Source organism: Centroberyx gerrardi, chromosome 24, assembly GCF_048128805.1.
Source record: "Centroberyx gerrardi isolate f3 chromosome 24, fCenGer3.hap1.cur.20231027, whole genome shotgun sequence".
Classification (NCBI taxonomy): domain Eukaryota; kingdom Metazoa; phylum Chordata; class Actinopteri; order Beryciformes; family Berycidae; genus Centroberyx; species Centroberyx gerrardi.
In genome coordinates, this window is record NC_136020.1 from 7,626,799 (window position 1) to 7,648,913 (window position 22,115).

The following is a 22,115-nucleotide window of genomic DNA, read 5'->3' on the forward strand; positions in this document are numbered from 1 at the left end:
CGTGATTTCCTTATCTTCCTTTGACACCGCTATGTCGGACGGAGAGAACTGTCAGGTTTAGTGTGACGGAGGGGAAGGATGAAGGAGAGATTGGACAAACATGTAGGGAGGAGGAGGAGGAGGAGGAGTGGGGGTTTCCCAGTGTATAAAAGATTGATCTTGTCAAGGTGAAAGCCTGGGGCATGTAAGTCTCTGGTGCAGTGCGCTTAAATTACGATCAATCACACACTTTGGAGCGAACATATGTGCACACACACACACACACATATATATATACACACACCATTCTTAAACAGAAAAACACTGTTGGGTTTTATGTGAAGAATGTGTTCATTTCTCCATGCAGTGGGTGGGTGATGCCTTGGGATTTCTCTAACAAAGATGTGAAGGTTAGCCATAGCATTAGAGCAGACAGGATAACACAGAAAGCAACATGTTCCTCCTACCCTCCATGTTTCTCCTAACAAGGTCTTGGATCTTACTTAGCTTAGACCGCTCCCTAGATGAACCTGACCATTTGCTGGATTACAAGCATCGGCTCAGACTCCCTAGGGTTTTTTTGGGAGCGCTTATCAACTTCAATTTACCCATGGCCAGATTCCAATTGGATCCATTTGCAGCCTCTATTGCGGCATGTTCCGTAATAACAAATTGCAATATCTGAGTAATCAGCTTCGAGAGGAGTGGCGGTAATCAGTGTCAAACACCTGTGACCGCGCGGGGGTCAAAGGTCGCTGATGTCATCAGGCGCGGCGGCGGTCTCTAAAACCCCTGGAGGGAGAGGGGTCTTATAGCAGACCTCCATCTCAAATCAATTAGCGGTGTGCTGGCTCCTGGCTCTGCCCGCCTCCCTGGAGCCTCTGAAGTGTGGAGGTTTCTATTCAGCAAAGCCAGTTAAACAGCCGCTTCCGCCGCTTCCTCAAGGTCCAATCATTCATCCGTCTGCCACACTGACAACGCACAATGTTAACCGTTTGGTAGGGACGGCCTCGCGAATGCGCATAACCTTGGCTGTGTGATGTGAGGAACGTTCTCTTGTGAAATGTCTCTCATGGACTATGCAACTCAGTAAAAAAAACACAGGCTTTATCTAGGCACAAACCTGTAAAAGAAAAATGACAGCAGGAGGACAGCGTTTGAGAGCCGGCGCGCTGTCACATTACTTTTTAACTGTTTAGCCTGCCTTCTTCTTCTTCTCTCTTTCTTTCTCCTCCCATCCCCTGAGTGGTTTAATCTGCCCCGGGAAGTTCTTGATGAGATCCTGTGCCTGCTAATCCCGCATTCAGACCACAAGCAAGCGACTCCAGCATCTAGTCGCCATCAGTATGCATCGTTACGACTTGTCTGCTCACCCTCTCTCTCTCTCTCTCTCCCTCTCTCCCTTTTGTCCATGCCTTGTCAGATGTGCTTTGACCAACCTCACCCCTGCACTCTCATTAGCACACACACCTACATACACAACCTGCTTCTCTTTCCCACCTGCCACCTCTATTTCTGTCTGCTGTCTCCGTTTGCTCTTTTACATTTCCTCCTCTCTCTTCTCCAGCCCCGATCTCACTGTCTGTCTCTCTGTCCACCCACTCCGCACACCTCCCAACCTTCCCCTCTCCCCCTCCCTCCTCTTGCTTTTTCCCTCCATTTCCATCCCTCTCTCCACCCTCCCTCTGATCGACTTGACTTTATTCTAGGCCTGAGTGTCAGACTGGCATGTCTGACAGGCTGTGAAGTGCCGGCCTGAGGGTTGTTTCTCAGCTGGAACGGGACCATCTGCAGCGCCGGAGCCGCGCTGCCGCTGCCATTGGCCCGAGCCAGGAGGCTGAGGAGGGGGTTAGTCCACCCTGCTCCAACCACGCTTCAGCCGCTCACGTGCACAGTGCTGTTCTGCATTCCCTCTGAAGCTGAGGCTCTGAACATATCTGTGTACGTGAGCCAAAACATATTTCTGGACACATGTCTGTACAGTATGTATTCGCAATTTTGATCTGCATCCATGCACATATTCCTGTATATGTCTTTGTTCTATGAGCCGGAACATGTTTCTGGATGCATGTCTGTATGTATGCTACTTCCACCTGTAACTGCTCAGCACTAACAGTGCACATTTGCACATCTGGACTCATTTCTGTATGTTACCTGCATCTGACAAGGAGATAGCTAACAATGCACATCTGCATACCATGGACATATTTCTGTACATATGTTTTCATATTTGTGTACATATGTTACCTCCATCTGTCCATCTAATAATGTGCATAGTTCACAATGAATATTTGAACATCTGGACCAATTTCTGTATATATGTTTTGTTTGTATATACAGTATGTTCTCCCATCTATACACCTGTATAGCTAGCAATGCACACCCACTGCAATCTGTAAATCTGTCAGTGAAGATGCTGTACCTTTATTTAGTTGCTATATTATTTCCAATAGTATTTCAATATGAAAGCACCCTGGGACACTATTTTGTTTTTGTTATAAGTCTGCAATTCATGTTATTATCCATCCATCCATCCATCCATCCATCCATCCACCCACTTCCCCATGTATCTGCATTAAAGATACAACACAACACAAAGAAGACCAAAAGAGATTAAAACGTATAGTATCTTAAGCATAAGTGTTGCAGCTTCTACCTCCTGATTGGCTGCTGTGAGCTCCTCCTCCAAGGCCGAGACCCTCTCCAGCGACACCCGTAGTCTCTCTCGCACCTGAAAAGCAAAACAACCAACCATGTATCACAACCTTAATGGATGAACCACGTTATTAACATGTGCATTTGCACTCAGATGGATAGGTAGCTAAGAGCCTGAGGAAACGGCAGGGAGATATGCTTATGATCCTGCTTAGATATCCCCTCGACTCCTATTACCGCTCCACTCTTAAGCAAGCAGGGGTTAACATGGCAAAACAGAATCCCCACTGCCAGAGCAGAGGGAGCAGCTCTCCTCTCCTCCCACAGCCTTACAATAACACTTTGCTGCGACTTCAAAGCTTCTGTCCAGGGGCACGAAGCTTTTATTGCTTTTAAAGCACCAGTTGCTGGGAGGAGATTCACCTCCTACCCTCCTGCCCTCCTCTCTTCCTCTGCGACATGAGAGAACTCATGGCTCACTCGTCCTCTTCCGAGTTCCTGTATTTGTCACGCCGCTGAAGGAGCGATTACTTGCGCCACCCGGCGACCGAGCGCTGCCGCGGCCCAATAGGATGTCAGATCTCTGGAGGTTGATCCTGGATTAGAGGCGAGCCGGGCCCCGACTCAGGATGGCCCCGAGACCGCCAGCCGCCCGATGCAGCTTTTATTCCCTTGAACAGCATGCCATTGGAGATGCTTTATAAATGATGGCTTTTTGAGGAGGAGCTGAATGGATTACAGGGGCGCTGGTGATACCATACAGGGGGCTAAGGTCATAAATCAATAGGCTCTGAGGAGGCAGAGGAGAGGCTGGTAGGGACAGTTAGAGGAGAGCTGGCTAATGGCAACACATAACATCTATCATAGCAGGAAAAACACACAGATGACGCTGCGGCAATTTGTGCATCTGTGTGGTTGGTGTTAACTGTGTTCAGTCCATTAACTAAACTATTACAAACCTCACCCTTCTTATATATAATGAACACTAGTTACTGAACAAAGAGTATATACCATTATGTCATTGTCTCATTGATACTCCTTTTATACCTTGAATTAACATGCGTCCCGGGATATTGCATTGTTATCGGATAGAGCAAAAATGCATAAAATCCAGGTGTAAATGCATCCAAGACACATTGAAGCTCTGATCACCTCAACCATCTCTGGTCAGATACATTTGGTGTACATGCAATGTTCCTCCAATCTACATATAGCAACCTCCTAACCTGACATAAACCTACACTATAGGATGTGCAACCTGGATGCACATGCAAATCAAACAGGTGGCAGGCAGATCACATACTGACATATTGTGAAAAATGGATTTTCAGTATACTTGTGATTGGGGATCAATTCAGACAACATCTTTACTGTTAATTTTATTTCATGAGTGGAAATCTGTGCTTTGCGAGGGAAAGATTTCAGTGTGTACACTGGAGACACATTTTAACGTTTGTTGTAACTGTAATTCAATTAAATCATATATCCAGAGAGAGGAGACACATTCTAATTCCAGGTGTAAATGGGCTTTTAAAGGTTAGGTCCTGCTAAAGCTGACACTTAGACATAAGGTGATACAATATGCTAATAGAGGCAGACTTACCTTCTCATCTAGAGCTTTATGGTGTTCAAACAAGGATTTTAGTGCTTTGAGGACCTCAACCTCACTGGAGACCCCCGAGGGAGACTGGGCCTGCCGCTTCACCACTGTCATACGAAGTGACCGCTCGTGTCTGGACACCAGGCACTCCAGATGCTCCAGCAGTAGCTAAAGAGACAGATCAGAGAGACAGTCACAATCATCATCTTTGACATCGCAATCATCATCGTCATCCACATTGTTACAAATTGTCAGTTGCATTTATTTGTTATCACAGTCACAACCCAATCCATCTTATCACGATGCACTGACGCAATATGAAAAGGTGTTACCCTCAGTGAAATGAATGCCAAGCCAATCATTATACTGCAATGAGTTCTTCTGTGGTAAATCTCTTGTCAAAGCTGAATAACCATATGGGAAAAAATGTAGCGGCTTGTCCATTTCGCTGTCAAAAACCTTTTGGGAAAAAGTACTGCACAGTTGTAATGCCTCCGCAGTGTAAAGGCACGAACAATGCAAAAATCAATTTCAACAATACCTCTACTCAAAAGCAATTGCAATCCTCTGGACAGTGCACAAAAGGGATTATGCTAATATGGGTTGCTAGGTAGCATGCCAAATCAATTGCCAGTAGAAAGCATCCCAAGGACGGAGGAGAGAGGTAGGAGCTGGAGGAGCTAACTTCTAGCAATGAAGGGAACTATGATAAAACCAGTGAGAGTAAACAACCATGGTGTGTTTGGAAGAGAGAATACAAGTCTGGCTGCAGAGGTAAAAGACTATTCACAGACTTTTTTTGCTCAGGTTCAGCTATGAGACAAGAGTAAAAGATGATCTGCTTTCACATCTGATTTTTTCCTCATTCGTTCTGCATCCTGGAGACACTGCAGGCTCATGATAGGCTACTAATGCAGATCTCAACACTCCATCCCCTCCATCCAACACAATATAGCACAACACCCCAGTGATAATGATCTGCTAAGAGGGTACAGCGTCAGTTTCGGAGCCTTGGGAGCCTGCCTCAAAACAATCACCTCATTCTTTCCTAGAAAAACCTGATCCTCCTTAAGCAGCCACTTCAACCCTGACATAACTACGCTTCACTAGCCTAAACATCTCCCGCTAAAGGGCGCCCGATAAAGCTGCGGCTGGATAATATGTATTTTGTGGTTCACCACTGGTTAGGAAATCCAGTTCCCACTGGCATCACTGGTGAACAAAAACAGTCATTCATGCTGCATGCCTTTTTAGGAAAGACCACCAAGGTCCTTACTAAGCAAAAGAAGGGACATAGAAGGGTCTGATGAGAGATCGAATGGCACCTAAACCCAATTAACCCTCTACTATATATTCTCCTATATATTCCTCTTTGTTTGTGATAGCAGGAGGGGAAGAGAAGGCTGCAAAAGCGTCACTAGTGGACTGTTGATTTACTGCTCAGTTTCCCCATCCTCATCATCCATTTCCCCACATCCAGTACTAGAAAAACTACAGTTTGCTGTGATACAACTCTGACCCCTACATAAAGGAGTATAATGCCCATCAGTCATTGCAGATGCAGATTGCAAAGATGAGTTTTGGCGGGCGTCTAAAGGTAAGCACCGTGTCTGAGCTCTTTACTGTCAGACACCCTGAGCGGTGAGACAAACATGCTGACTGAGTAGTCTAGACTGTGATGTCGGAGGGGGACTGAGCGTCGTCTGTTCCCCTGTCCCACCGTCCTTGAGTGCATGAGGGGCTGGCAGCAGACTGAGAGCCCCATCAGCAGCCATCAGTAGCCATCATGGGTACATACATACACACACACACACGCACGCACGCACACCAAAACGCCTACCATTTAATCAATCAGAAAGTGAACACTTGGCCTCAGTTCTGCCTCAGCTAACGCCCTCAGAATAATAACAGGCAACAGTCCCAGTCTTCTCCTCCTGTTCAATCACTCTTTCCATCCTCTATCTGTTGCTCTCTCTCCCCCCAATTCTTTCTTATCGTGTCTCTGCACCAGTTTTGAGTCTAGAATAAATATGCATTTACATGCAAGTCATTTAGTTGTGATGCTTATCCAAAACAACTCGCCAAAGTAACCTAGCGTTCCACTGTCATCAATTCTGTTGTCAGCTCCTCAGTCCACTGACTGCCTGCACACGCCTTAAAAGATTTAATTATTAACTTTTAAAGCCCTAACAGCGACAAAACCAAGCTTAATTAAAGTTTGGCTGGTAATTGCCCATTGGAGGATTCAAGGTGATAATGAAGTGAGAGAGTGAAAATGACTTTCCTCCTTCCCTCTTTTCTTGCTCCTCACCCCATTCTCTCCCTTCCCCTTCTTTCTCTCTCTCGCTCTGCAGTGCTAAAATCTTCTGGCTTCTCTGGAAGCCAGCCTGCACCCAGAGACAGACAGAACACCACTGTAAATCCACACTTAATCAGCACTGGGATGGAAAACACAGTCTTATCTGTCAATAGCAGCGTCTGCTTACTCCTTTAAAACGAAAGGTTTTTATTAAAGATACAGGACTTCAGCTCCACAAATTTGAGTTGGCCCTCTAATGTTTTCGGTTCTTGTTCCAAATAGTCTGCACTGGACACTGCAGGGCATCAGTGCTATTTGGACTTAGTTTTCCTGTTGAGCAGCCATCCATGTCGAGTAAGTGGAAAAATGCTCAGCCAGAATATTGGGAGCTAATGAGGTATGCCTGGGCATTGGAAACAGACAGTGCACATGGTTGCTTCAGTGCTTCTAGAGCCTTAAAACATACCCACCAGATATCTCGCATTCTCAAGACACTGTCTATCGGAGTCTGCAGCAGTCTTTTTGCTCAAGCCCACGGACATGGACATTTTGGGGAAGTTGCGAAACTTTAGAGAGAAACTGCGGCAGATAAATGCAAATTTAAGAGGGGATATGAAGAGAAACACTCTAAGCACCATCACCAATTTTATCCCCAAGAATAGATCTGGTTTTGCTGGACTAAGAACTGTTGTTGGAAATGTCAAAACAACAGTGATGATTGGCTGGCTGGGCACAGAACTCACTGAATACCACAGGCGATTGTCATGTTGAATCAGTTGCAGGGCAACCAACTGAGGCAAGCTTCATCAAAATGCTTCTAGTGGCTAGAGAACTATTCTGACCAATAATCAGAGGCAGTATGGAAAGTATGTTAAGCCATAGGTGAGGGAGTGAATCAGTCAGTCAGTCAGTCAATGAAACAGGTGTAATGAACAGGTGTGTGTTCATGCCTGCATGTGCGAGCGTGTCAGAGCTCCACTCACCCGGGTGTTGTTCCTCTCAGCCTTGAGTTCAGAGATCTCCTCCTCCTTCTCCAGCAGCTGCTCCCTGCAGGCGTTCAGCTCCTTGGTCAGCGCTGCAAACTCCTGGGCAACAAGAAGAAGAAGAAGATGGAGGATCAGGATAGGTCAGCATCATACAATACTCTGCAACATCCCTCCATGGTGATGTAATACAACATAAGGCAACATCATCGCTAGGTAGGTACCACAATGTAAAGAGTGATGAATCTTCATCTAGCTTAGCAAGGCCTACCATTGTACATCCTCAACAAAGGAGTAAGCCCATTTACAATAAACAACAGGTAGGGTGTCCACCTACATATATCCCTTATTTCATTCAAGGGCCAATAAAAATGATTCAACAATAGAGGATTTAATTGAAAAACAATGATCCAAACCCTGTGTTTCTATCTTATATAGTTCAAAAGTTACAAATGATTAGCATGATCTTAGCTTATTCAAGCAAAATGATGAATTACAGTAATTCCATTCAACCTCTAATCAAAAATTGGCCATTTTCTTGCTGCAGTATAACACCACAAATGCAGATATATAGGAATATCATCTGCATCATTCACTGCAAGTATACAAACCAATATGTCATTTTTCTAAGCTTTTCAACCCATACTTCAATAATACATGACAAACTAGTCTCCCCTCTACTCAACATTTTAGGAAGGCACTCCTTTTAAAATGAATGAATGAGGTGCCATATTACTTAGTATACAATTAGGTTGGCACATGATTTAGACCACATCATTGCCATTCACAAAATAAACTTGTCCACATTTTAATCTCTTCTACTACAGCAGCAGTGACATGAGGAGGGACAGGAATTCACCTCAGCCTGACAGAGTGAGATTTTCTTGTAAACATAACCCAAAGGCGATCCGGTCGCATTAAAACGCAACAGAAAAAACATTCAGGTTACTACCACAGGCGTTTCAGACATGCGCGGTTCAAAAACGACCCCTGAAAATATTACAGTCCCTTAGCGACAAACGCAGATGTACATGTTTGCCCTTCTGGCAAGCACAAAAATATGCAAAACAGCACACTACAAAATACAACCACTGCTTTGTGCTTAGTTTCCCAGCCATACAAAGCATATCAAAACAGCTAAACAAGTGAAATACAGTAGGCTAAGTCTTACTCATGTGTGGGAAGATAATGATTCTGTTATTCAGTGCAGCATAAAGGATTTCTTACGTTCTTACTCTATAATAAAGGAATTTGACCAAGAACAGGTCAACCCTGACATTACTTCTGGAAAAAAGTGTAAACCCACTGGACAATGAGAGAGAGGATTGAACGTGCTAATGGTAATCTGTGTATGAAAGCAGCAAAGAGGATTGGCTCTATACAGCGGTGTGGGCGCAGGGCCAGGCGTAGTGGGCTTAGACAGGACTACTGAGTGACAGCACTAAGCAAGATGAAGGCAGGACTGAGAGGATTGTGCTTTGTATCGGCTATGGAGCAGAACTACAAACCAAGCATGGCATTAGGGACAACTGACAAGACAGACTGTATGGCTGCGGTTTCCGATGCAGTGACAGTTGCCTTAGTATGGTAGACTGGAGTTTTAGTTCTACATTTCTCAAGAGGCAGAGCTGCTCTGGAGGCAAAAATAATCTCATTGGTTGTTAAATCCCAATAGGTGGAGCAAAAGAACCACAGCAAGGGGTAAGAGGAGCTAATATTATGAAGCCTAGCACTCTTGCTACTAACTGAAAACAATGCTATCTAGTTAATACTAAGTTATCTAGGTTAGCTAGTTAGCCTAACTGACCTTCCAAGTTCAAACAAGCCATACTAGCCTGTAACTACCTAGGTAAACTAGTTAGCTAGCTGCTGACCTTCCAACATCTTGGGTGTTTTGAATGCCAGTTAGCTAACTTGCGCTCCAAAACTGCTTCTTTGGCTCCGCCCATTGAGGTTCAACTCAATGAGACTATTTCTGTCTCCAGAGCAGCTCTGTCTCTGAGTTTAGTGTAAATGTATTTTGCACTAAAATTTAAGTTATTACCAACCGTGATGTAAAGTTGCACAGAAGCAGTCAAAGTACTGCTACTGCCTAATGGCCGTTCCCAAACAGTAAAATAACCAGTACCAGCGGAGGAATGCTAAACTTTTGTGCAATAAGGCAGAACATAACAACTTTAAATTATGCTCTATTTGAATACACTAAATATACCAGCCTGCCATGACATTGCCTTGGTCTCTGCATGCCAGGGCAGCAGCTTCTGCCTCTCTTTCCCTCTCAGTCTATTTTTCTGCAGACGGATAATGACAACAGAATTGAAATGTGACTGGGCTACAGTCACGCACCAATTACAGCCAGAGGGTCCGGCTGGTCCCCTCCACGATCCGCCATTAGCCCCCAGATGTCCCTCAGACCCAAACAAGGAAAGTCTTCCAATAATGTATGGCACTGTTGTTTCCCTAAACTAACTTTTTAGCGACAAACTCTCTTAGGGATTCTGTGCTATGCCCATGACAATAACATTCTGGTAAACAACCATCATAGGAGCAACCGGCAGCCTGCCGCTCAGAATGACTTCAAACCTTTGTCCCTGTCAGCCGAGTCTAAATTAAGCGTAGTCTAAGCAGACGTGTCTTTGGAGTGGGTCACGCCAGGCAGGTAAAAAGAAATCAGCTGTCTCCGAGGTGACACTTGAATGACGGGAGGAGTCGAGGTTCTATTTTAATTTTCGAGCGAGTTAATGTGACACGATAACGCGCATGCTCTGTGGCTGATTGACACACAGTTTCAGAGTCATAAAAAAAAGGGAAAATGTGTGGGAGAGAATTGTGGGAATTGAAAATACAATGATACGCCCTTCAAGGACAATGGAACTCAGGTTATATTGATTTTCTTCACTCATGTCCTGTAATTGTAGCTGGGAAAATGCATAGAGTCCAAACCGCAAGAATACATGTTTACATCTCAAAACAACCTTCAAGATATGGAACGCCATGTAAATATTGATGTCAGTTTTCTCTGCTGTAACTCCATTATTTCTTGAAGCTAGTCAGCTTAATACAACTGTCTGACTTCACTTTGTAAGTCTGAATCTATATACCATCTGCCCTTCAAGGGTCATGGATAATAGCTCAGTGTTACATACAAACTCAAGGGAGCGAGGCAATATTGTGTCTCATTGCTACTGTAGCACACCAAATCCTCAAGCAATGTACTGTAGAACCTTATAGAGCGACAAATCCTCTGCACAGAGACACACACACAAACTGATAATCCCTAACCCTCACTCTGTATTATGACTGAACAATTTGAAAAGTCAAGTGGATTTATTCCTGCGATCAAAGACTGGAGTTTAGGTCTGCTTTCTCAACAAGCAGGGTAGGCAGAGGAAGAGCGTTTACGACAGATCTGGAGCCTCTTCCCTGTGGGCTTTGCGTGAAATCCCAGAGGGCAGCAGGGTTTGGTCATGGTTCTCTCAGATCTTTACCAGAATAGGACCACAGTCACTAATAGCGGGTCGGCCATCCCATCTACAAAGATCAGGATCAGAGGCCTTGGGATCTTGCATTACAACATCTTTAACTCAGGTACATTTCCAAGTAGATCACTGCCGAGTGCTATTGCAACTTTCCCCTTGGAGTGGCAGGCAGGTGTGAACGCAGCTATTCCTGATATGAGGAATAAACTGTCTCATACTTCTGCTTCTGCATTAGGCCACCAGTGTTGGCCTCATTACTCCAAAAATTCATATATCACTCATTACTAAAGTAATGTTATTACTTTACTTATTACTCCCTGGAAGCAATAATTCCTTACACCCCTAAAACCGGCGACTGCATCCTCTCTTCCCTTCAAAAATAAGACAAAGAAAAGATCAGGGAAACTGTATTATTAGTACTGAAATTAATAGTACTCTTAATTTGTTACACTTCTGATAACTGGGAAAAGCAGTAAAACTAGTGTAACACATTTCACATTATCACCCACCATTCAACACCAGCCAGAGAAAACCAGGCCAAGATGCAGCCTTTGACCTGTGAACACCAACACATGCCTCACTGTAGTTAGTCTACAAAAGTCAAAAAGCCAGAGGTTAGTCTGTAAGGTCAAATGTGGCTATTCGAGAAAAGGGCCTGTTGAGTTAACAACTAGATTAGCAACAAGATCAGGTCAGCTGTCACGACCCAGCTGTTACCACGGCAACGGCAGAGGGGAAGAAAGTGCCGGCTTGGAAACCACATCGGCGTGACAGAAGAGCCTTGATCCAGAGTCGAGCTAGATTTGGATCATGTTGTTGTAATTACTGAGACCATGATAGCATCCTTAAATATGCAGTTAGGTTAGGTTGCTATATTCATATTTATATTCTAGTTTTTCTTTGCTGTATCCTATTATTCTTTTGCTGCTAAAACAATTCAATTTCCCCATGGGTATCATTAAAGTTTCATTTCTTGGTAGTGATCCATAAATTAAGCTCTTCTGTCATTATAGAATATACTCTACCTCTTTGCCTCACTAGACTTTTTTTCTTTCCCAAACTTGGCGTGTACAGTAGGTCAGACACAAAAAAGAAGAAGCTTAGCGCTCATAAATCTCTCTCCCAGAGGAATGTAGCTAATCACGGTCACCTCCTCCTTAGAAAAAGCCCTTCTGCAGATTGCACCATTTGCTTTAATGCTTATGAGACCTAACAGTCCCCGGTACGCTTCGAGTCTCTCCGCATTTGACTACACTACTCTCTCTCCGCAGCGCAATCCTTTCTTTTAGAGCCGAGCGAAAGAAATGGCTGCGGCCCAAGTGGCTGGGAAATGCTTTTAAACGCCGCCTCTTCCGAAAGGCCACACTGTCAGGGCCGAGACAGATTATGGGCCCCGCTGAAACAAAATCTCATATAACACGGCGACTTCAAGAACTTCCTCTAAATCGCCGCTCTAAACTAATGCAACTATCTCTCCGTCACACAGAGAGTCTCCTGCGCCCGAATGATTTACAGGGAAACCGGATGCTGTGGGATTTGTTTGTTTTCGTAACCCCTCGCCCTCCGTCTAGCATCCTGACACCCTCTTTAATTAACCTCTCCATCTTTTGTCACCTAGTCAATGTCTCGAGCCAAGCCTTACACAGACGCAAACACACACAAACACACACACGTGCCCTCGAACACACACACACAGGCTAGCAGGGAGTGTGATAATCTTGGAAGCGTCACATGGCATGCTCAGACAGGCAACGCTCCCAACTGAGACCAGATAAGACTTCAAGAACCAACTAGCTAATGAATTTCTAACGGCTGCTCTCAGGTCATCTAGGACCAAACATAGAATAGACTTTCTGATAAACTAAAACATAAGGAAAGGCAATAGCTGGGTTTCCATGCAAGTATTTTTATGCAAATTATGAATATTATTTTGGAACATTTCAAAAGTTTGCTTAAAATCCGCTTGACAGTTGGATGGAAACATTGCTACATAGCCAACCTACCCCAGCTTGCTTGTTTGAATTTCTACAACCTTGACATATTTGCAATTCAGCAGCACAAGCACCTCATCCCTGTCCCTATATTTACAGGTTACTGGCAACATAATCACATATATAATTTGCTGTATATAAACAACTCATAAACCACCATGCTCAACCAGAGCTCCCAATATCCTGGCCACGCCGAATTATTCATGACTTGGAAAATCCACCAAATGGAAGCAAATCTCCATTCAGTGATATTTATTTTTACTGTGTCTCTGAAGGAAAACACAACTCGGTAAAATCGAATTCCCAAGAAACACCGCGTTCAGGCCCCGCTCTCATAAATAACCTGAAAATGGATAGAAGGATAGAGGGAAGATAGGTAGGAGGGGGGAAAAAGTGAATGGCTGAATGCACAATGGTGGAAATAGAGAGAGCGCGAGAGAGAGAGAGAGAGAGAGAGAGAGAGAATATATATATAGTAAAAATGCACATGCCAGGCTTGCGTGACAGAGCATCCTCAACACATCACTTAAAGTGGACTTTTCACATCTGCTGTGGCTTTACGAGCAGAGCGGAGGTAGGGCACACACACACACACACACACACACGGTAGACCCTGGGGTCATTCCAGAGCTCCCTCGGGGGAAGTGAGAAGAGGAACGCCGGCATTCCTGGATGTTGCCAACTGCTGCCCAGCTGTGAGCGGTGGCACCTGAGTTGCCCGCCGATTGCCGAGCTGTGGTTTATGATAATTAGGAGGTGTTGATTGCTGCGTGGACTGCAGGATGAGGAGGGAGACGAGCATCTGCACAGTGCGAGCTGTGTCTAATGACATGTGCGGTGTGTCTGTCTGTGCACTTCTTCATAGATGTTATCCAAGGTCGTTTTGATCAGGTGTCACCACTTTATTTTATAGTCCGCTCCAACAGCTGGGAAGAATAAGTCCACTTGGATGAGCCGGGGTTTTGCTCTAGCACTCTTTTACCCATGAACTACTGGACCCTGTAGTACAGCACTGTCCCCCACCTCCCTCTTCTCCCCCTCTTCTCATTACCTGGGCAAACTGCCTAGCGCTGCAATATGTCAGGTAGTGTGTGTGTGTGTGTGTGTGTGTGTGTAAGTATGGCGGCTGCCTAGAAGGTGAACTCTAAATGAAATGGGGGACAAGGCTTCCTCCCAACTGCCGGGCAAAATCACAACAGCCGCTACATTTTTTAAATGGAGCCGGGTTTGTAGGCGTGTGTGTGAGAGTGTGTGTCAGGAGAGAGTCTTGCTACCAGCCTAAAACAAAACCCGGCAATTGTGCATCAGTCCTGGAAGAAGAGACAGAGATGCGGTGGTGTGATTGACGGCATGCTGATGCACCGAGTAAAATACAGAGAGCCGCTCCACAAAAAGCCATCCATGTGATGAAACCACCTCCATCTCCCACAGGCAAGCTGCAGGAATCTTTTAGCAGGAATGGATGATGAAAACTAAAATTGACTGAAACCTCTGAAACCACCCACTCTAAATAGCCTAAGATGAGACAAATAAGATTGAAAAACAAGTCGGAGTTTATAACCTCCAGATACCCTTCCAATGGATTAATTAGACAAATTGTGACAGCTTTCGCAAAACAACAAACTTTGAAAAAGCAAAAGGAGCTATTTCTGAATGCATCGTGACTGTAATTTGCTGTACCAAAGAACACTCTGGGAAAGCACCAGATAATGAGCAATAAGCTATAAACAGATGCCTTCTGTAACATTTGTATTCCTTCAAATACAACAAGTTTCAGAAAGCCCCAACTGTAGGTCTTTAATATTTGATAAACAGTGTTATATTTACAGTGTGAGACCAAAGAGAGGACACGGCAGCAGGAATTCATAAATAAATGATGAGATGAACCTCCTACTATCAATATGAACACTGCCTTTCCCACAGCCCAAAAATGTCTACACAGGGTGCATTTCAAGCTGCAGAGTGACGCTGCACTGAACCTGATCATTTCAACATTCAACATTCAAACATGCAAAGGCTCTATGATAACCTAAAGCCCTGTAATAACCTGCATGTTGTTGATATCAAGGTTGGGTCAAGCCACATTCAATCCACTCGTCTCAAAGTAAAATGACACTTCCATTTGCACAATAATAGGTTGAGACTTCTTCAATAAGGTCTTTACAAAATGAATATAATGAGAAGAACCTTTTTATGGCAAAAGATCTCCAGTTTTGATATTGTGCATTATCACCTTTCTGAATTACTTGAATTCAAAGTGAACTGACTGGTATCTGACTGATATCTCTCCAAGAGCAATGATGTGGATCAGAAAGCTTGAGTAGGATGGAGGCCGATTCAGATACCGATATTTTGTGCCAGTTTTTATAATCTTGAATAATATCTTGACCATTTTCATGCAACAAATTCCCCCAAAATACAAGTATGCAGTTTATCCCAAAGAATTTTATTTTTGACTGGGTGGAAAAGCCCCCGAAACAGCATTTAGACCATCGTGGGACAATAAAACTCCATTGAAACCCATACAAATCATTTTTTAGGTGGGTTAGCAGCTCCTTAAGGCAAACTGAGGCAGGTTTCATTGTAGTTTTTACAGACTGACACCTCCAGGAACCTCCATCATATTAGAGGTGGACGACATTGACTTATATGTGATTATATGTGACCCATATGTGATTCTCAATAAAAGGCCAATATCGCCTAGTAATATATAGAAACTGATATATTGGTCTAACCCAGTCTCTTATACAGCCATACTACACAAAGAGAGAGCCATTTGGGACTATTGCTGGCTTGGGATTCTTGGCCTACATCTTGCTGATGAATAATGTCGGGTCACAGAGGCTCTTGGACACTATTGGACACTGAGGAGCCAGGCAGACCTTGAGGAATAGATGCTGCACATGAGTTTCTGCCCAGCCAGCAGGCTCATTTCCTCTGCTTTAAATATTCAAGAAGGTCATCTCTGTGCTGTGCGAGCATCTCTTCTTCCTCATGGCAACGTACCGGTGCGCTGAAGATAGGCGACAAGTGTTATAACAGCAGCCTATGTGCTTCTAACAATGTGGGGGCTCTCCAGGCGGCGTGCGATTGCCCTCCATGTGTGTCTGTCAAAATAACACCAGATGGATCCTTGGACAAGGACACTGACTGACTCATCTGACCATCTATCTGGCTGCCATACTGTACAGTCCCACAGTACCAGGGTAAAATAACCTGGAGATCCTATATTAGAGCCTCTATTCCAGTATTTTGAGGCTCACTTTGATCTGACTGGTTGTGAAGCCATCACAACTTCAAAGAGCTGCTCAACCAAAGGACATAGGATTTCTCAATATAGATGCACTAGCGCTACATTGTATTTTTATTACTTTCCCAACACAAGAAATGCATTCAACCCAATAAAGCAATATGCCTGTCAGATTTTATATCTCTTTCCTTTACAAGCTGTACATGTCCTCTAAAAAAGACACATCAAATCTAACGGCACTACCCAGAGGTGGATCGTTTATGCATAATGAACCCTGCACAAATTAATCATTCACAATTAACCATTAACTTACAACGAGCCAGCCGTGAATAAGGGGAAACCACTGAATTCTCTTGGTTGAATAATGCATTGATTTTATTCAGCTTGATTGACTGTGATTAGTTGGGGAATGGGATAGTCAAACAGCCGGTCTCCCAGTGGTAATGGAGAGCTAGACGAGACAATGAACATACAAGATCCAGTCCTTGAAAATGACAATGAACTGTTTCTACTCTTGACAAAATAGGCTTTATGTGACACTGTTGTGATAAAAGTATATGAGGGCAGTGGACTGGTCATTACACTGGAACCTTTACTGGGATGCTAGACCAGACAGAGGCAGACAGCAGCAGAATGAAGAATGGCCACTTACAGATGGGAGGTGGGCACGTTTAAGGGGAAAGCCCAGCAGACACATGGATCACATCCACAGAAAACACCCTGACACATGTCTAGGCATGTGTATAGGCCACACACACACACACACACACTGCACCTACAAAAAATCAGGAAAGTAAAGGTCATTAGAAGTGTTTGTGTGCATGTGTGTGTATGAGAGAGTGAGAAAGAGGGGGGGTTGGGGTGATTTACAATGACCTTTAGTTGGTGAGCTAAGAGGGGTCGTCTCTGTACTGTAGAGGCCCCTTGGGGCCAAGTCGTAAATCTGAGAGTGGAAATTACAGCCCGGCGATTTACTGCCCTTCGCGCCCCTAATAACTAATTTTGATCTCTTCGAACCCCTTTGTAAGGGAACCTGCACCGCCCCCATAACCTCCACCCCCCACCATCAGCTGCCTGCAGCTTCCAACCTCTAACCTCCAAAATCCAAGCCATTGATCTCTGCGTAGGATTAGCCAAGTGGAAGTACGCCTGCTGAAGCAAGTATAACCATAATCACCGGGAGATATGGGGGTTATTCTCATCAGAAACAATACGCAGTGATTGGAGCGATGAAAAATATCTTCCATCTCTACCTTCTAGCTCTGTATAAATGCAGACTGGAGTTTTAGTTCTATGAACATTTCTTAGAAGCAGAGCAGAAATACTCTCATTGGTTGAGTTAAACCATGATAGGTGGAGCCAAAGAAGCACAGTTGACCACAAACTGTTGAGACTCTGCTTGCTAATCATTTGCTTGTTCATGTCACCAATTTGTGTGTGTGTGTGTGTGTGTGGGGGGGGGGGGTTGTGTAGGCGGTGTGCATGTAGCAGATTGGAGTTTTAGTTATACAAGCATTTCTCAAAGGCAGATATAATCTCATTGGATGAATAAAACGTCAGTGGGCGGAGCCAACGTTTTTCTGGCTAAGTAATATTAGACTGAAGTCCAGTGAAAAAGGCAAGGACTAAGAGTGGAGGTAGCTAATATTATGAAGCCTAACGCTCTTGCTACTAACTGAAAAACATGCATTACTAAGTTATCTAGGTTAGCTAGTTAGCCAAGCTGACCTTCCAAGTTCAAACAAGCTACACTAGCCCATAGCTATGTAGGCAAGCTAGTTAGCAAGCCTGCTGAAAAAAGATTATATTGCCATTTATATTTTTTATCATATTTCTTCTTTGCCATTCAAGCACTGTGTGGTTCTTTGGCCCCGCCCATCGAGGTTTAACTCAACCAATGATAATATTTCGGCCTCCAGAGCAGCTTTGCCTCCAAGAAATGTTTGGATATTTGAAACTCCAGTCTGACAAACAGGTTCTACCTTTGTGTTTTGTCTCAGAGTAAAGACGTTCTCTCTCAGGGGGAACAGAGGTGAGCGAAGACTTGGAAAAGAAGGGAAAGGAATCCTGCATTGTCTAGCAAGAATGGTAATTTAAATACTATGTCTGGGAAGGACTTACATGATATATACTGTAATAATTTTAGATATTCACTCTCCCTCTCCCAGTCTCTAAGGGCATAGAAACAATAGGAAAAGCTATTATAGTGTGCTGTACTGTAGACAGGGAACAACACATGCTGTCAGCACTGCAGAGGAGAAGCAAGCTCCTTTTACACATTAGGGATCTGCCTGGACTCATGCGTGTGTGTATGTGTGTACATGTGTGTGTGTGTGTGTAACGATTTGTCTCTGCGGAGGGCAAGGTCAAGGTAGAGAAGGCACAAGACTCCTCTCAAGATGGATGATTTGGCTTGCATTGGGGAAATGAGAGCGAGGCTATGAAAGACATTATCCCAAATCCATTCCTACTGCAATATGTTTGCTCTCACTTGACACATACAGGTGCATTGCATGTTATGGTGATAGATTGATGCCACTGCAATGCGTGGCGATGCCACGCCCATATTACAAAAGGTCCGAAATCTTCATTACACTTCCGGTTTCCCACGTGATGTTCTGTCACACGCTTCTCATTTGGTCCCAGTATCATCGGGCGTCCAGGCAGCAACGTGGCTGCATATCGCTGCGAAACACCCAAACAAGCATGGCTGGAAATGTCAGGCCATTCATCATCTATTACCCACAGAGAGCAGAGCGCAGCAAAGGACACAGCAGTCTTAGTCCACGGCTTTCTCAGGGACACAACAGCAGCTTGATGTGCTGTGACTGCCGTTCACCTTGTGCGGCAGGAGTGGGTGATTCTCATGGCCGACGACCCGATGTCCACTTACTCTAGCTCAGCTGTCCTGAACCGGCAGTGGAAATGGGATTAGAGTTCCTTTACATTTGTTCAGAGGATTAATGTGCGGGCCAGAAATATAATGAGAGGCCTTTTCTACGGCAACAGGAGGAGTAGAGGCGAATCTGTTCCAGAAAAACGCATTGGGGGGGAAACGAATGTCAGACATGCACCGCGATGGCAGATGAATGAAGAGCGCGGAGACGAAGGCGAAAGCGGAACTCGGGCTCCGGCGCGGCGTTCTAAATCAAAGTCCGGTCGCCAGATAAGCGCGGCAATTTTAGCGAGGCCGATAGCCAGGCAACGGAGCCGTTTGGTGCGGGCGAGGTGCCACATTTGGAAAATTCATCACACAAGTGGTGGGATTTGGACAGATTACAGCGGGGAGAGGGTGGGCTTTGGAGCGTTGATGATTCAATCCCTGTGTCCACGCAGATAACATCCACTGACAGCCGTGAAAAAACAAAACACCCTCTGTGCATCAAACGAGCGCGCTCTCTGATGTTCAGTTGTTGCCGATGTGAAAAAGATTGGTAAGATTAGGGAAAACCAAAGCTTCATCATAGGAATCTCAACAAAGGGCTACGCAAATCACTGACAACAGACAAGTGTGAGACGTGCTGGAGGGAATACGAGGGAATATGAGACACTAGCATACAAAGACAGAGCTAGATCTTAGAGCTTAGGCAGTGAGAGGTAGTTCCCTCTCTTCCCACTGCCACCGAATGCAGCAGACCCGAAATAAGTGATTTGTACTTTCTTGACCCTTGACCTTTTCTTCTCCACTCCTCCGCTGTGGCCCAGGTGTTTTGTCTGAAAAGGCTGTTGAAAAGGCTATCTCTCATCCTCAGTGAGTTCTGGGCCACTGACCCGGACCCGGCCTTCACGTAATCGCAGACCCTTGAAAGCGAAAGCGCTCTGAAACCCAAAGATTATATTGAAGAATCCTCGAAAATAAGGTAAGATAGGATAAAGATTTATCGCCGAGAGAGAAGATAAGATAAAAATATGTCAAAGAAAGTAATGGAAAGAGATAGAAAAAAACTTAACTGCCTCTGTGAAATGTGGGGGGAAAAAAGCATCCAGGTGATTTCTTGGAGTGCAGCTCCTCATAGGAGGTAAGCATGTCTTGCAGATGATTTTCAGAAGCACTCAAACTGTTCACTGTCTGAGTCAAGGTGCAATTTCTTGACTATTACATTATAGATCAACAAGTATGATGACGTTAGACAGGCTTTCCATAATCACATGCTGACACATCTGAATACAGTCAAAGTTATACTGCAAGTCATCGGAGACACTGATAAACTTTGCTCTTTGATTTATACAGCTCAATAAAATCTCTCAATAGACCTCCAGGGGGGATTTGTTTCTTAGGTACGCATGTTAAGACTCATCCATTAACGTTTACTACAATTTGATGACACCAATGAGAGCATAACATCGGCTAATCGCATCTCAAACCATCAAGGTGATCATATAATCTCCAATGGCAATTTATGGTCAACCATAAAACGTTGTGTGTGGTGCAGCTATAGCTAGCTATTTAGCCTTGGACACACCATTAAAGTTAAATGGCTTGTAAATATCAAATGGCACAAATGAGCAATTACTGTCTCAGCATTTTGGACAGCGGATGGCATTTCGGAAGGTGAAGTCTCGCATCGAGAGACTGCAGGAGAGAACAGCGAGTGGGCAGAAATTTGTTTGCATTACTTGCATGACTGGAATTTAATTCTACAATGAACAATTATTGCTTTGCAGGTATGAAAAATATGCTTGAGCAGTCATTCTGGCTTGGAAGTGCAAATGATCATGATCTAAAAGACAGACTACTGTAAATATGACATTTGGAGGATGCTTTATACATTTGTTTTGCATGGGTGGCCCCAGTGGGAATCAGACTAACTACCGGGATCCTACTGCTGCTCTACCTGAATTAAACAGGCGCACCAATAGAGCGCTCACAGACGCCTGGGAAATGGGAGAACTATGAGAGAAGCCTTAGGGGGGCTGGTGACTATAAGGTCATCATTAAACCTGTCTGATATACACAAAGCTCTGTCTCTTTTCCCCCGGTCTTGTCTTAGCCAGTCATCTGAGCTGTCTTTGTGCTACCGGCGTTATCGCTCTCCTCCAGCCCTCTCTCCTGCCGAGCCTTGTGGGCACTCAGCTCAGCGGCGCGTCATGACGGTCCTACGTGAATTATACGGACTCGAACGACTATCACGGCTGTGGCGAGATCGTATCCGAGGCTCCCCGTCGGCTCTTGATGAGACGACGGCGGCCGAGACCGGATCAAAAACTGATTCAGATATCCCTACCTTACCATATCATCACCATATACTACTGTATCATCCATGCTGGCTTGCCGGGCAGCATGAACCAGCAGTGTAGGTGTCTAAAGGTCAAACCGCGAACACGAAAACACTGAGGTTTTCATGTTATGTCACGCGCCGACAATTTATATTTAATCGCATATTCACATGGACAAAAAAAACAGTGTAGGCATTGGATTGGCAGTGAAGTTAACAAGAGAAGACATGCCGATACACACGGACACACACATTTCCTCCCCCTTTCTCTCTCTCTCTGCAGGTAAACACTGAAAGTCAAATGGCCTCTGGCGCTGCTCAAAATGAATTAGTGTCGGAGGCCTGCTGTTGTGAATCTCTGGCATTTTATAAAAGGTCTGTAGCATGGAGGAGACCACCTGAGAGTCAGCCTGCACTCATGAAGCAGCCTTCAGAGCACACACACACACACACACAGATCAAAACAACTCCTTCTCTTGCAAATGAACAATCGCATTGTGTCCGTATAAAGTTCGCATAAATGGAAAAATTCGGGACACTCCGTCGCCGCGTGTTTACAAAACAGACCCAGCTCATACTCATTCCTTTATTCCGTCCGATGCGGCGCAGCGGGGGGGAGGGAGAGAGTGTGTCTAGTCAGGCAGAAATCAAACATGAACACAG

General features: G+C 44.6%; 1 protein-coding gene across 4 annotated transcripts in view; it reads right to left on the reverse strand.

Moving 5' to 3' along the window:
* ppfia2 (PTPRF interacting protein alpha 2) overlaps positions 1-22,115 on the reverse strand; it is a 136,066-nt gene that overhangs the window by 35,438 nt on the left and 78,513 nt on the right. For 3 of the 4 annotated variants that reach the window (XM_071905724.2, XM_071905725.2, XM_071905726.2), the window contains 3 exons: positions 7,517-7,618; positions 4,238-4,402; positions 2,636-2,710 (listed from right to left, as the gene is read on the reverse strand). In XM_071905724.2, the coding sequence (XP_071761825.1) occupies positions 2,636-2,710; positions 4,238-4,402; positions 7,517-7,618 (342 nt within the window). The remainder of the gene's footprint in view (positions 1-2,635; positions 2,711-4,237; positions 4,403-7,516; positions 7,619-22,115) is intronic. The other variant, XM_071905727.2, reaches the window with a different exon arrangement.